Here is a 14,675-nt window from a genome sequence, read left to right as displayed (position 1 = left end):
TGCATATACAACTACAGCAGAAGGACGGCTGCACAAGGAGCATGGGTGCAGGGCTAAGGGGCTGGGGAGAGTCCATGAGGGGAGATCCCTGTCCAGGAGTAAATGGGGAGAATCAAGGTTCAAAGACTAGAACCTAGAAAAACGGAAAAGCAAGTGCATGGAAGATGGATAGGATTTTAATCTCAGTTGGGAAAAGTGCAGGACAGTTTGGAAAATACTGGGTAGACAGGAGTGAATGGTAAGCAGGTAAGATCTAGGGTTTCACTCCTGACATTCAGCCACACTTCCCCAATAATGTTTCACCAACACCCCACAGTTAGCCTCACCAGACCTCACTCACTCCCATTACATCACTCACAAAGGCAGCTTCCTTTGCCAATATCTCTTTTTGTCAATGGAAGAGAAGTATGATTCTCTAGATCATTGACGCTCCAAACTGAACCTCTGGACTCAGCTTTTTTTCCTCCCCAATGATGACTATGTTACCAATGTTTCTCTACTTAGCAGACCTCCAGTATGTCCCCCATCCAGATGGCACCTGGCTAAGAGTACTTTGGCCTCTGGTTGACTTCTCCCCTAATAGAAACCCACTGCCTGCCCATTCTGTTTAGTTCATAAATGTCCCCTGTAAAGAAATGTGTCAACTCCCACTGGGTGAGATCAACAGCTTAGCAAAGAGGGAAGAAGCATCCACCTCACTGAGACACCAAACTCGTATTGATGGGGCCCAAAACTACAATGGCTGTTGGGCAGTCACATAGCACTAACTCATGACGAATGCGCACTTTGTTGAAATTGCCAGATTCAGTTCACTCCAAGTGGCATTGTGCTCCTTCCTCATTTCATAGCTAGTTTAAATTCTTCTTCCTGACTGATATCCCCTGGCATACACTTTGGCCCTGTCTGATCACGTATTCCCAACACAAGCACTCCACTCCACCCAGGCCAGCCAGTCCCTGACCCCCACCTGCCATCACATGAACCACACCACATTCATCCCTGCTGCCACACACTCATGCCAGCCTGCAGACTGTCCCAAGTGCTCTGTGCCCCACCACCCCACCCAGGCCATGAAATTCAGGGAGGGTGTGTGGTAACTCTCTGTACTATCTTTGGAATTTTTCTATAAATCCAAAACTGTTTTAAAATACAAGGTTTATTATAAAAAAAAAAAAGGACCAAAACCACAAGGAGCCCTTTCAATTCATCTACTTGAAGGGCAACATGGAAGACTAGAAAACAACTGCAGAGTAGTAACCTGTATTTCAGGCAAGCTGCAGAGCTTCTGATGCAGACAGCCAGAAAGAGTAATGGCAGGTAGGCATTCTTTTTGATGACTGCTTCAGGGTGAGACCATTGCTGCACCCCTTCGCAATTTCACTAGCCATCACAGGCATATATTTTATCTTCCAAAAAAACCAAAAAACAAAAAAACACACCTTGCCTCATCACAGCAAAATCCACAGGGAACACAGAACAGCCAGAGTTGGGCAACAACCTACATTTTGCACATCATAGGAACTCTGTATTTGCTGAGATCTTATCTGGAAATCACGTTGTCACATCACAATATCCATAATTGAACAGACATTTCTCCAATGATATACAAATAGCCAACAAGCACATGAAAGGATGCTCAGTGTCATTAGACATCAAAGAAAAGGAAGGCAAAACCACAATGAGATAAACCCATAATACGCATAAGCTGTCTGTAACAAAAAAAGAAAAAGGAAAATAACAGGTGTGGGTGAGGATGTGGAGAAAGTGAAACCCTCGGACACTGGTGTTGGGATTGTAAAATGGTGCAGCTGCAATGGGAAATGGGCAGTTTCTCAATAAGTTAAACATAGAATGACCGCATGACCCAGAGGTCCCTCTTGTTTTTCAGCTTATGCTCAAAAGAATTGAAAATAAGTGTTCATGCAAAAATTTGCTCATGAACGTTCACAGCAGCTTTATTCGCAATAATCAAAAGGTATAAACACCTGTCAACAAATGAACAGGTAAATAAAATGTGGTATCTATACCCATTAAAAAGAATGAAGGACTGACACATGGATGGACTTTGAAAACATTAACATAAATGAAAGAAGCCAGACATACACAAAAAACATATACTGTATAACCCCCTTTACATGAAATATCCAGAATAGGCAAATCCATAGAGACAGAAGAAAGTAGATTAGTAGTTAACCAGGGGCTGGGAAATGGGGAATGACTGTTCAGTGGGTACTGGGTTTCCTTTTGGGTGATGAAAATATTCTAGAACTAAACAGTGGTGATGGTTGCACAACATTGTGAATGAACTACATGTCTCCATGCATTGTACAATTAAGGATGGTTAAAATGGTGAATTTATATGTATTTTACCATAATTAAAAACCACAAGTGCCTTCCCTGATCCCATCACCTATTTTACTCATCCGCCTATTTACTCACTCTCCTCTGGTATCCAGCAGTTTGTTCTCTGTAGTTAAGAGTCTGTTTTTAGGGGTGCCTGGGTGGCTCAGTCTGTGAAGGGTCTGACTCTCAATTTTGGCTGAGGTTATGATGTCAGGGTCATGAGATCAAGCCCCGTGTCTAGCCCGACCGCAGGCTCTGTGCTCAGCAGGGAGACTGCTTGCCCCTCTCCCTCACCCCTACTTTCATTCTCTCTCTCTCTCTCTCTCTCAAATAAATAAAAAAGAGTCTGTTTCTAGGTTTGATGCATAAACGTGTTGAATCACCATATTGTATACCTGAAACTAATATAACACTGTATATTAACTATATTGGAATTGAAATGAAATGAAATGAAATGAAAAGAAATACAAGGGAAAAAATTAAAACACTGATATCTTTCAAAAATATCAAAAGGTAAAGAAGATCCATAACTAGTATGTTTCCAAGTATGGCTCTCAGACCACCTCTATCAGCAGTACTCAAGATAATCGATAAAAACGAAAGTTCCTGGGCTCACCCAAGACCCACAAAAGTAGATTCCCAGAAAGCTGTAAAGTATCATATTATCCTTTTAACAGCTTTTACATGATTTCTGCACATGCATTTGAAAAATCAAACTAGAAAACTCTTAAGACGGAAACTCCATGTCCTCTGCCTAATATAGGCCGGCTCAATATAGGCTTTTGTTCATTTTTATTTAAAGAGAGCACACAGTTCTCCCCCTTCCAGGTGTCTGGGACTGTGTCAGTTACAAAGAAGAGTCCCTGTGCTGTATTTCCACCTTAGACTGTTAGTCTGCACCAGCGGCCAAAAGAGAGGAATATGGGGTGGGGGGCACTGGTGGGGAGTGGGGGCTGGAGTCTCCCTTGTTCTCTATGTAAAGGCAAGAGAGGTCACCCAGAGAATTTAGAGATTTTCAAGAGACTACCTCACCATCATCCTTTCAAACCTCTTGGTATTACAAAGGAAGATGCACACTCCACATATTCTGTGTGGATTAAATTTATGGCCTCGGGAAATCATCATGAAGATGCAGAGGGAAGATATCAATCAAATGAGTTTCATATCACTGATTACAACCAGAACTCCAAAAACCTTGCCTTCAGAATTGTGATACTGTTAAGTGAACAGTAGGGTTGCAATCAGGTCACAAATTTTTTCCATGTTTGTCACACAGGTCAACAAACCAGTCAACACTCTAGGTGCCTTTCTCATTAGTATAAAATCCTTAACTTGCAGTTTTCAAGAAACATCTCAACAAGTCTGTACATTTATATAATCCATATTAAATTTCTACTGCAACAGGATCATGTGATAAGTGAAAATTGGATGGGATTAAACATTAAAAGGCAAAGTGAAAAGCCATAGATAAACCGAATAGGAAAAGAGATACTTTTGCAGTGTTGAGATAGTTCCCTTTTGGGGCACCCAAGCAAATCTAACACATTCTTTGTGACTACTTCAGTTCAAAAGTTCTTTCCTGGAAGGGTCATGGTACAACTTCCCTTGGTCCAGAAGATAAGTGTTCAAACACAATGCTACACAGAAGCAGCTCTAAGGAGTGGGAATGTAGGCAGTCATGCCTTAGGAACAAAAGCCATTTCTAGGATTATCTGCCATGTTGCTGGGGCTTTGCCAGTTAATATGCATATACTCACGGATGGAGCAGCATCTACTATGTGCAAAGTACTTTAGTGTAGTGGGAATGCAAAAAAGGCTTAAACTGTAATTCCCAAAGAGGTTTACAGTGTGCTTTTATAATTGAGTTATGTTACTATGCACACAGATGTGCCCTGCTGGTGCATTTGTTTGGGGGGAATGACGGAGAGACTAGAAAGGAGGGCAGGAGAGAACCAGCCAAACCCTTAAGGCTGAGGGACCATTCAAGGCACAGTGTACATTAAGAAAGAAAGTCTGTCTAATGAAAAAGCCTAAAGCAGGTTTTTGTGTGTCGCCAACCTTATGTTCAAGGACATTCCAGGGCCCACCCCCAAAGTGTTTTAAACTTATCTGAGGCAGAGCAATTCTGTGAGAATCTTGTTCTCCTCAAAATATTTCGGGGGGTGCCTGGGTGGCTCAATGGGTTAAAGCCTCTGCCTTCAGCTCAAGTCATGATCCCAGGGTCCTGGGATAGAGCCCCACATCGGGCTCTCTGCTGAGCAGGGAGCCTGCTTCCCCCCCACCCCCACCTCTCTGCCTGCCTCTCTGCCTACTTGTGATCTCTGTCAAATAAATAAATAAAATCTTAAAAAATATATATATTTTGGGAGGTAGACCTTAATAGCCTTGGTTCATTTTTCAGGACCTTAAAGAGGCATCTTAAGAACCATCACTAGTCCTGTTGTGTGAGAGATGACCCAACAACTAGTGTATGGTTAGGTGCGGACATTTAATTACCAACCAATTTTGTGAAATAAGCAAGTCATACACCTCTTGTCTGATGCAGAACAAGTTTGAACCTGTGAAGCCGGGTCCCTAAACAGCTCCCAACATTTCCATCCCAGAAGTCCCTGCACCAGACCCTGTGCCTACCCTGGGCCTTCTCAGCCCTGTCTGTGAAAGGAGGGCGTCAGCGGGGTCCTTACGTGGAACGCGAGGTTAGCAGAGGAAGCGGGCTCTGCTGCTCCTGGAGGAGGTGTCCAAGGATGGAGGTAACTCATAAAAAGAACCTCTTCAACTTCTGTAAATGGTCATTAATTAATAAAGAACAGTAGTCACTGTGCCTCCAGGCTGCTCTCTAGGAGAAGGCGCTGCACGGGTGCCTGGACGGCCATAAGAGAGTGCAAGTGTCCAGGGGCAAAAGGAGGACGTGTCCTGGCAAAAACACAACCTGTCCCTAACACTGATACCAGCTCGTCCTCCTCCTTCGAAAACCTCGCTAAGGGCTGCAGACCCAATCGCCCAGTCCTTTTCCCTAGGGCGCCTGGCCAGTACAACCTGGCTTTCGGGCCTAGTGGCCTCCCACCCGGAGCACGGGCTCTGCCAGCGACCCCCTGATCAGCCAGGAGACGCGAGCCGCCCCCACCCTTTCAAGACCTGGTCGGGCCAGCCCCCAGAGCCCGGCGCCCCCGAGGGAGGTCCGGTCCTGCACCCCATGCCCCCCGCTCCCCGCACCCAACCCTAGCTCTCCGCGCCCCGAGGGAGGGCCCGCCTTGCCCCCGGCGCCCCGGGGCGGGCAGGCGCGCGTCGCAACTCCGCGCTCTCGCGCCTCGCAGCCCGCCGGGAAGCGTCAGGGCAGAGGCGGGTGGGGCGACGTTAAAAGGCGCTGCAGGTGGGAGCCTGGCCTGCACCCGAAGCCGCGCGGGAGCGCCGACTGCGCATTCCCGACACCGGCCGAAGAGTCCGCGGCGCCCCAACCGGACCTGCTGCCGGGTTGCGGCGGACGGCGCCGCCCTGCGCGGAGAACCCCGCGCCCCCGGATCCTGGACCCCGGCCTCGGTCCCGCCAGGCAGGTAAGCGGGAGCCAGGCACGCTGCGACGGGGGACGACGCCCCCTGAATGCTGGCGGCCGGCTTGGGGGCGAGGTGAGGGAGGCGGCGGGCGTGCGGCGCCATCTCGGCCCTTCGCCCGCAGAAGTTGCCCCGGAGAACCCCGAGCAGGTGAGGTAGGCAGCTCTGTCACCTCTCTGGCGATCTTGGGGGCGATCGCTCCATGGTGGACCCTGTGGCCGCAGGGCAGAGGTGCCCTCCGATCGCTGGGCGGCGGGCAGGGGTGGGTGTCCGCGTGTTGAGGTTGCCCCGGGCAACCTTATCTGCTGTGGATCCGCATCATCCGGCGTCTGCTGGGGCCCCGACCGGATTCCTGGAGTCCTCTGCGCACCCGGAGGAACGAGGGTGGCCGGGTTTGACTTTTACCCTAGATGGTCCCCCTTCGACCTGCACAACAGGTTTGATAAATACACTACCTCGTGTGTGTCAGTGGCCAGGGTGTGGACCCGTGCCCCTTTCCCCCACTTCCTTTGTTGCATTTTGGGTTTTCTTTGCTTTCATGCAACCCTGACGAAGTCCTGCTTGGATCTGGGGAAAAGGAAAGCCGGTTCGACCGGGCTAGTGGATAAGTCCCAGGTAGAACTGACCCGTTTGGCTGCATGATGTACGCCCAAGGAACTTGGGAAACGCAGATGACAATAATGTAGTTACTGGACAATTACTGGACAACAATCATTAAGAGTCACTGGTGACACATGTCAGTTAAAAGGTGGAGGCACCAGGAGGTACTTCCGGTCTAGTGACGGAGAGCAGTCCCAGCTGTCCCCTTGCATCGTGCGCTTCGACGGGCCTGGCCTCCCTTTCTGGATTGAACTTCAGGTGAGTGTGGCCTGAATGCAGTTAGGAAGGCTTGTAGGGGTACAGGCGTGCGGCCACTGCAGGGCCCCCTGGTGCAGCAGTGACCGCAGTGTCCCCTAAGTGTAATCTCCCTGTCAGTGTAGTGCCGGGACTGAGTGTTACCGTGTATCCTTGTTCTTTCCCTTCAGTAGACTTTATGCCATAGAAGTACTTTCTTGCCCCAGTTCTAGTAGAATCTAACCAGAATCTAACCAGTGTTCTGGAAGAAAATGTCCTGCCCCAATGCAGTTTCCTTAGAATTGCAGGATGCTGCTCAAAACTGCTCCTGTGGAGAGCTTTGTCTGTTGTTTGGATCAGGCGGAGTCTTTGGGGGTGTTGTTTGAACCCTGCCAAAGAGGAGAGAAGGAAGTTATGAAGAGAGAACATCAACACTCTCTAGCCTGTGACATAACTGGGGTGGGGGTTGGGACCCCCACTGGGCCTGTGGGGACAGTGACCCTAACTGGGAAGACACGAATCAGTCCAGCAGCTTCACTCACGTTTTTATTTTAAAACCAATTCTGGTACTGGTAACATTGACTTCGTTTTCTTTTTCTTACTTTTTATGTTCTGAATTATAACAGCTTTAAGAAAGAAAAGAACTGCAAAAGTCTGACTAAACAATTGAGTAGAGTGAAAGGAAAATTCTTACTTGCAGACCCTCACCATGCATCTTTGATTCAATCTGAATAATCCAGGAGTTATGAGTGGTTAAAGTGTTAAATAGAATAAAATTGTGGGAAAATCATTTTCAATACAAGCGTCTTGGCCATGAGGCCATAATTTCCAGCGGCTGCATTATAATTTATTAAGATTTCTGTTTTACTTGCTTGAACCGTGAGAATAGAACTGAGTCCACGGAGGGCGTTTCCTTTTTTTATTTTCGTGGTCATTCAACTCAAGCTAGACTTAAATCTTTGGAAAGGACACAGTTTGCTTGAATGAACAGAGATAGCTTAATGGAAAATGTTTTAACTCTTGGACTTCTCAAATGGATTAAGAAACATATGTAATTTTATGAATTGTCCATGTTTATATTTAGACTCCATACACAGAAAAAGTTATTTCCTTCTTATTGAGTTAATTTTGAAGAAGTACATAGATCTTAAATCCATTTTATCACTAGCTGTTACTCTAAAAGGACAGCTGATGAAATTTTGAGTCATTAAATTTAAAAATCAGAGATAAGGTTGTCCCTTGGATGACCTGAGCTTTTAAGAGACAACAGACGTAGATTCTTCTTGATTAAAAAGAGAATTTGAGATTTTTTTTTTTTGGATTGCTGATTTGGGGGATAAATAAGCATATCCAATTTCTCAAACTCCCTTACTCTTTTTCTCAATCGCTCAGGGAATGGGCTTGAGGTTTGGGATTGGGCATTATTACTATTTTGATAGGGAAAAGAATCTACACTAAAGATTTTATTTTTATTTTATTGATATTCAAAGTATAAAGCCTCAGGAAACTGGCAGTCTCTAGACTTTCCTCATAACAGTTCTAGGGATAAAGAAAAACTACCCACAAAGGTCATGCAATAGACACACGGGAAGTAGTTAAAGAAATATGGCCATATCTATGATTTTTCCCTCCACAGGTGACATCGTCACTGAATTGAAACTGTGCAAAGATTTATATTCATATCATTACTGTGCAACATTGGCTTTTAGCCAATCAAATGGTGTAGAAGAAAGCCTGAAGCCCTTGAGGAGGGATCCTTATCTAATTCTTCTCCAGGCCAATAAGCTGTGAGTCCTTGGAAGTAAGGCCCAGATGTGCTTGTTATGTTTTGACATTTGTTATTGTTTTTTATCAATATAAAACCCCTCAAGTACCCAAAGCTAATGTGGAAATCGTGAGAAATGTGTTCTGTTCTCAGGTCTATTAAATATTTAATGAATAACTTTGAAAAGGTCATCCAAAGGGAAATAGAACTTTCTAGAAAGACACTTTCCACCTCTTGGTGTCTGCTAAGTGGTAAGACTATAATTTTAAAGCTTTAGTTTTGGTTCTGTCATCAGTGAAACTAAAATAGCATTTGTTAAGCAAACTGGTTATGATTAAATTCTTAAGTTTTAAAACAATCAAGAAATTTTTTACTTAAATTATTTGAATTGTAAAAGGGAAAGAACCATCTATCTTCATAATGTTGTGTGTGTTATCAGAGTTAATATTAATGGTTTACTTATTCTTAGAACTAAGAATCCAGACTGGAGCTTTAGTATCAAGAATGCAACATGGAGTTTATTCACTGTGATTAGATATACTACGAAACCAAAGACAGTTTATCTTTGTAATTTGAAGTGTAACCACATTTTTTTTGAGACAGAGAAAAAGAGAGAGTACATAAGCAGGGGAGGGGCAGAAGGTGAAGAAGAGAGAGAATCTTAAGCAGGCTCCCAGATCAGTAGCACAGACCAGACGTGGGGGCTGGAAGCAGGGTCCCAGCTCAGGACTCAGATCGTGAGCCTGAGATCATGACCTGAGCCAAAATCCAGTTGCGCACTTAACCCACTGAGCCACCCAGGCACCATGAAGTATAACCACAGTCTTGTACGGAGACAAGACTAGGGAAGCTAGACAGATGTATTCTTTCCTTGAAAGAGAGAGGCAGGGCGCCTGGGTGGCTCAGTGGGTTAAGCTGCTGCCTTTGGTTCAGGTCATGATCTCAGGGTCCTGGGATCGAGTCCTGCGTCTGGCTCTCTGCTCAGCAGGGGGCCTGTTTCCTCCTCTCTCTCTGCCTGCCTCTCTGCCTACTTGTGATCTCTTTCTGTCAAGTAAATAAATAAAATCTTAAAAAAAAAAAAGAAAGAGAGAAGCACCAGTTAAGATAAACTTCTCTGTTCACCAAAAGTTAATATTTTACTTTTTATTGAAAAGGCTCCTCCCATTGGCTGCAGCCATCTAAAGCATGAAAGGAAGGAGGTGTTTTGTTTACTAATACTAATTGCAAAGGGTTCCAACAGGTGCAGCTATTTTGGAAAGTAATTTTCAAAGAGCGTTCAGCCTTCAAATTTTCTACAACCCACATGTTGATGGAAAGCTGCCCCAGGAGTTGTGTTTTTACAGGGAGAGGCAGTGGAGGGTTGGGCCCAGTGGGCAGTCTCCTCCCCACCAAGCCAGAAGTGGCTTCAACCCACTGAGAGCTCGGGTCAGGAGGAAGAGTGGAGCTGAATCTTCTAGTCAGCTTCTTCCTCTCCTGGGCTTCTCCAGTGAGAAGAGTGTCCTGGGGGTAGCCAGGCATTTCCTGTGACTGCAGCAAAGCATCAGGAAGTTTGGGGCAGACTGGCTCCTGACAGTTGTGAGGCAAGCTGTCCTTCTGCTCTTAGCACACGAACAATGATACACAGGACCCAGATACACAAGACCCTCAGGAATGATATGGACTAGACAGAAGAATGAAAGAGAAGTTCTCACCGTAGAAAACATGGGGTCCATTCACTGAATGGCTTCTGGGCAGCTCACTTAGAGCAAGGGAGGGACAGAGAATATGGAGAGCAGCACTTCCTGTCATTTCTACTGTGAGGAGTAATAGGGCCTTTGTTGCTCCTACAGGAAGATACTGCAGATCGGGAGGTTTGTCTTTAGCCTGATCGTCTTGAGGGACCAGCAGGCTAGACACACTTGCATTTGGGCATAGTCACTCATTTTTCTTAGTGACCTAGGCATCTCTTTTTCTCCCTTTAAAGGCCCGGGGAAATTACTGATTTTTAGTGGAAGTCAAAAGTATTATAAAATAGATTATTTTCTGTTCAGCTTTGCTACTTGGATAGAACTTCAGAATGTGTAATTTGGGCACCCAGAAAAGCCAAAAGAAATAAAACTACTGTCATAATTGTCCCTGTTTTTTTAAGAAGGAGAAGCCCTAAGGCATGGATGCCAAGGATCCTGCTTCTAGAAAGCTGGGACCATATTCTTCTGAAGAAATTCTGACCTCCTGACCTCTCCCATGGCTTCAGCCTCTCCAGATTCATTCAGACTGAGTTGTCCTTTTGCACCTTGATTGGTTTACTTGCTAGAAGGGCAGGTAATGGGTGGCCGCAGGTGTGCTGTTGTTCACAAGCCTGTTGATAAAGAACTCAGGGAAAAACAGCATTCTTACCTGTGGAGGAATTTAAATTCTCTGCACTTTGGAGGGTGTAAGAAAATGTGAACTTTTATTTGATAAATCAAAAACTTGTTGATTGGGCCCTTAATTAAACCAAATTGCAATGGGGGATGTTTATTGGTTAATTACAGAACATCTTCATTTTATTAACAAATAGGATAGGTGAATAGTTCGATGTTTAAACATCAAAATGTGTTTCTACTTCCTGAAATGTGTCCAGGATAGAAAACAATTAGCAACAATTAGGAAAATTTATTATAATGACTTTCATTATACACTAAAAATTAATTTTATAATTCATATTATCCAAGATGAGTTTTTAGTTTTTTAAACATTTTAAAGATTTATTTATTTATTTGAGAGAGAGAGAGAGTGTGGGGGCTGGGGTGCAGGGGAAGAGGGAGAGAGAAACTCAAGAAGACTCTGTGGCAAGCTTGATATCACGACTCTGAGATCAGATCTGAGCCAAAACCAAGAGTCAGTCGCTTAATATACTATGCCACCCACATGTCCCCAAAGATGAGTTTTTAAGATCAAAGATATATTTACTGTGGACATTGAAAATCTCTTTTTCAGAAGGTAGGTACTAGCTCCACACCTCTCCTGTTTCATGTTTTTAGAAATAATTATTTAAATAATTTCTCTTTGATAAAGTAGGGAATAGTCTGCATTTTCTCTTTTATCAGGTAAAATTTTGCCTTGTGCTCTATTGTTCCAACCCCTTTCTATTCTTTTGGCTCAAGTATCTTATTTTTCTTTCTTTTTCATGTTTTTTTTTTATTTTACTCTTTTTTTAGGCTCAATCACTTATTAAATTTTTTGACATTGTTGTTACAAGTCTGGGCCCCTCCACTTGTGTATAGTGGTCTGGGTTGTCTTCCATCTTATTGTTGCTTGAAAATCTGAGCTCCTCAGCACTGCTGGAAGGTTCTCCGTCCCTTAGCTGACTCCCTCAGAACTGTAGGACACACTAATGGATTCTTGTCTGCACCCTACCCCAGCCCCAACATCCCTTTTCAGGTCTTTAGCTGTGGAATTCTGCCTGTCTTTTCATTTTCATTGAAAAAATTAATATGCCTCCCTAAAGTCTAGGCTAAGTTAAAACCATAATTTGCATTTTCTCATTTCTGCCACAATGTAAGCGTTTGGCTCAATTTTAGTTTGGACTTAAGAATTTAAATGTTCTTTTCATATTCTGTGTTAAAACTTTTCCTACTCTATGGCATATGAACAAGTTTTAAGATCTATAAGTATTTCAAAGTCCTTTACTGCTTTCTGGCTGGTGAAGTTGGAATAGATTGGTATGCACTAAATCCTTCAAAACTATTTCTCTGGTTCCTTCTTCCCGGCTCCACTTCCTTGGCTTTGGTGTCGGCCTGCAGCATCTGGGAGCCCTGAATAGTCTGAGGGTGCTGGTTTGTTAAGTGCATTCCCTACCAGAAAACCTACTAGCAACCTAGGAGGTTGAAGTTATGAAATATCACAGCATACTTTTTTAAAAGACTTTATTTTAGAGAGAAAGAGAGAAGCAGGAATGGGGTGGTGGGGATTAGAGGGAGAGGGAGTAGCAGACTCCCCGCTGAGCAGGGAGCCCTTCACGGGGCTCCATCCCAGGACCCTGGGATCATGACCTGAGCTGAAGGCAGATGCTTAACCAATTAACTTACTAAGCCACCCAAGTGCCCACCGCAGCATACTTTAAGAGAAATTTGTTCCTTCTCTAATATAACTATACTATTTTATAAAATGAAAGGAACTTTCCATTAATTAACCTTGGCTAATTTTTGTCTGTTTAGGAATAAGCCCCAACGATGGACTGGGGTACCCTACACACTTTCATCGGGGGTGTAAACAAACATTCTACCAGCATCGGGAAGGTATGGATCACCGTCATCTTCATCTTCCGTGTCATGATCCTTGTAGTGGCTGCTCAAGAAGTGTGGGGTGATGAGCAGGAAGATTTTGTTTGCAACACTCTGCAACCAGGATGCAAAAATGTATGCTATGACCACTTTTTTCCTGTGTCCCACATCCGGCTGTGGGCCCTGCAACTCATCTTTGTCTCCACCCCGGCCCTGTTGGTAGCGATGCATGTTGCCTACTACAGACACGAGGCCGCCCGCAAATTTAGGCGAGGAGAGAAAAGAAATGAATTCAAAGACTTAGAAGACATTAAAAAGCAGAAGGTTCGGATAGAGGGGTCCCTGTGGTGGACGTACACCAGCAGTATCTTCTTCCGAATCATCTTTGAAGCATCCTTTATGTACGTGTTTTACTTCCTTTACAATGGGTACCATCTGCCTTGGGTGTTGAAATGTGGGATTGACCCTTGCCCCAACCTGGTCGACTGCTTTATCTCTAGACCTACGGAGAAAACCGTGTTTACCATTTTTATGATTTCTGCGTCTGTGATTTGCATGCTGCTTAATGTGGCCGAGTTGTGTTACCTACTGCTGAAAGTCTGTTTTAGGAGATCAAAAAGAACACAAACACAAAGAAATCATCCCAACCACGCCCTAAAAGAGAGTAAGCAAAATGAAATGAACGAGCTGATTTCAGATAGTGGTCAAAATGCCATCACAGGCTTTCCCAATTAAACATTTCAAAGCACAACGTAGCTCACTCATAACAAAAGTGGTGCCTTCTCCTGAAGGCAATGCCTATCTAAAAATCCCTCCCAGAGGCTGAAGACTTTGTCTTTATAAATGCTTTCGTAATACATAGATACTTGAGTTAACATTTTGTAGAATAATTGTTCCATTAACATGCAGCAAAATCAAATATGTGGTCTATCTCTGAAAACTAAGAAAGGATTACAACTGTGCCTTGAAATAACTTTAACATGTTATGTGGGCTGTCCGACATACTAGGTATTTCCTGAAAATTTAAATGTGTAACTGTTGTTGATAAAAAAATTTACATAGAAATTGATACTTTGATTAGTAAAAGATATTTTTATAGGATTGAATGTTTTAGTTCTGACTTTGAATTTATATAAAGTATTTTTATAATGACTGGTCTTTCTTACATGGGAAAACATATGATGTTAGTTTTAGAATTATGCCATAAGTATCTAAAATTTGAACTTACAAAGAGTCTATCTTGTTGTAAATAGTGTTTTGCATTGTCTGTTGACAAACTTATGAACTATCATGATACTCTTAGGGTGGAAATTGTTCATTGTATAAAATATTTTTATTGCTTCCTGAATGTAGACAGAACTGTACGGAGGTAGGAAGTTTTTTAAAAGTAGACAATCTGCAATCATTGTGAACAGCTGACATGAATGTGCTAACCTCAATAAAGATTAGCCCCATTGCTTATGCCTTCATCTGCATTATGGGTTTCTGTTCAGTCTTGGCCTCAATGTGGTCATTCCTCCCGTGGTAATATGAGTTGGTTGAGTTAATTTTGGTGGGCAGGCTGCTGGTTGTGTGGGTAGAGTTGCCCAGGAGTTCAACCCCGATTCTTCTATCCTCATCAAATGAGCAGAAGCTGAGCTTAGCAGCCCACCCAGTTCTTAGCTTGGAGAGGATTTGTCTGCTTTAGGACAGCGGGTCAGTTCAGCCCTTATTGAGAGGAGGTTAAGGAAGTCAGATGCAGCTCTCACACAAAGCTTGCCTCAAAGGATTCATTCATTACCTGAATCCTTCAGACCATGATGACTGAGATAAGTACACAGAGCTTCACACCCACAGATGAGGAAACCTTTCTCTCCAGGGATTTCCAGATTGAACACAGATGCCTGGATGGTGGGTGCTGGTGAGTCAGACTGGTAACTCTGGAGTGGTAAGACACATACA

The 14,675-nt window shown here is 43.9% G+C and overlaps 1 protein-coding gene across 2 annotated transcripts; it reads left to right on the top strand.

The window, feature by feature from the left end:
* Positions 1-5,628: 5,628 nt before the first annotated feature.
* Positions 5,629-14,202, top strand: GJB6 (gap junction protein beta 6). Of its 2 annotated transcripts, none has more exons than XM_046028178.1 (4): positions 5,629-5,894; positions 6,633-6,749; positions 8,362-8,512; positions 12,669-14,202. In XM_046028178.1, exon 4 carries the CDS (start codon positions 12,684-12,686, stop codon positions 13,467-13,469), a length of 786 nt encoding a protein of 261 aa, XP_045884134.1. In that variant the 5' UTR covers positions 5,629-5,894; positions 6,633-6,749; positions 8,362-8,512; positions 12,669-12,683; the 3' UTR covers positions 13,470-14,202. The 2 variants fall into 2 exon arrangements, with proteins under 2 accessions (XP_045884134.1, XP_045884135.1); XM_046028179.1 differs by having other exon boundaries at positions 8,362-8,526.
* Positions 14,203-14,675: the final 473 nt, after the last annotated feature.

Source organism: Meles meles, chromosome 14 (assembly GCF_922984935.1).
Source record: "Meles meles chromosome 14, mMelMel3.1 paternal haplotype, whole genome shotgun sequence".
NCBI classification, from domain to species: Eukaryota; Metazoa; Chordata; class Mammalia; order Carnivora; family Mustelidae; genus Meles; species Meles meles.
The sequence above is the reverse complement of the archived record's forward strand: the minus strand, read 5'-3'. Positions and strand labels throughout refer to the sequence as shown.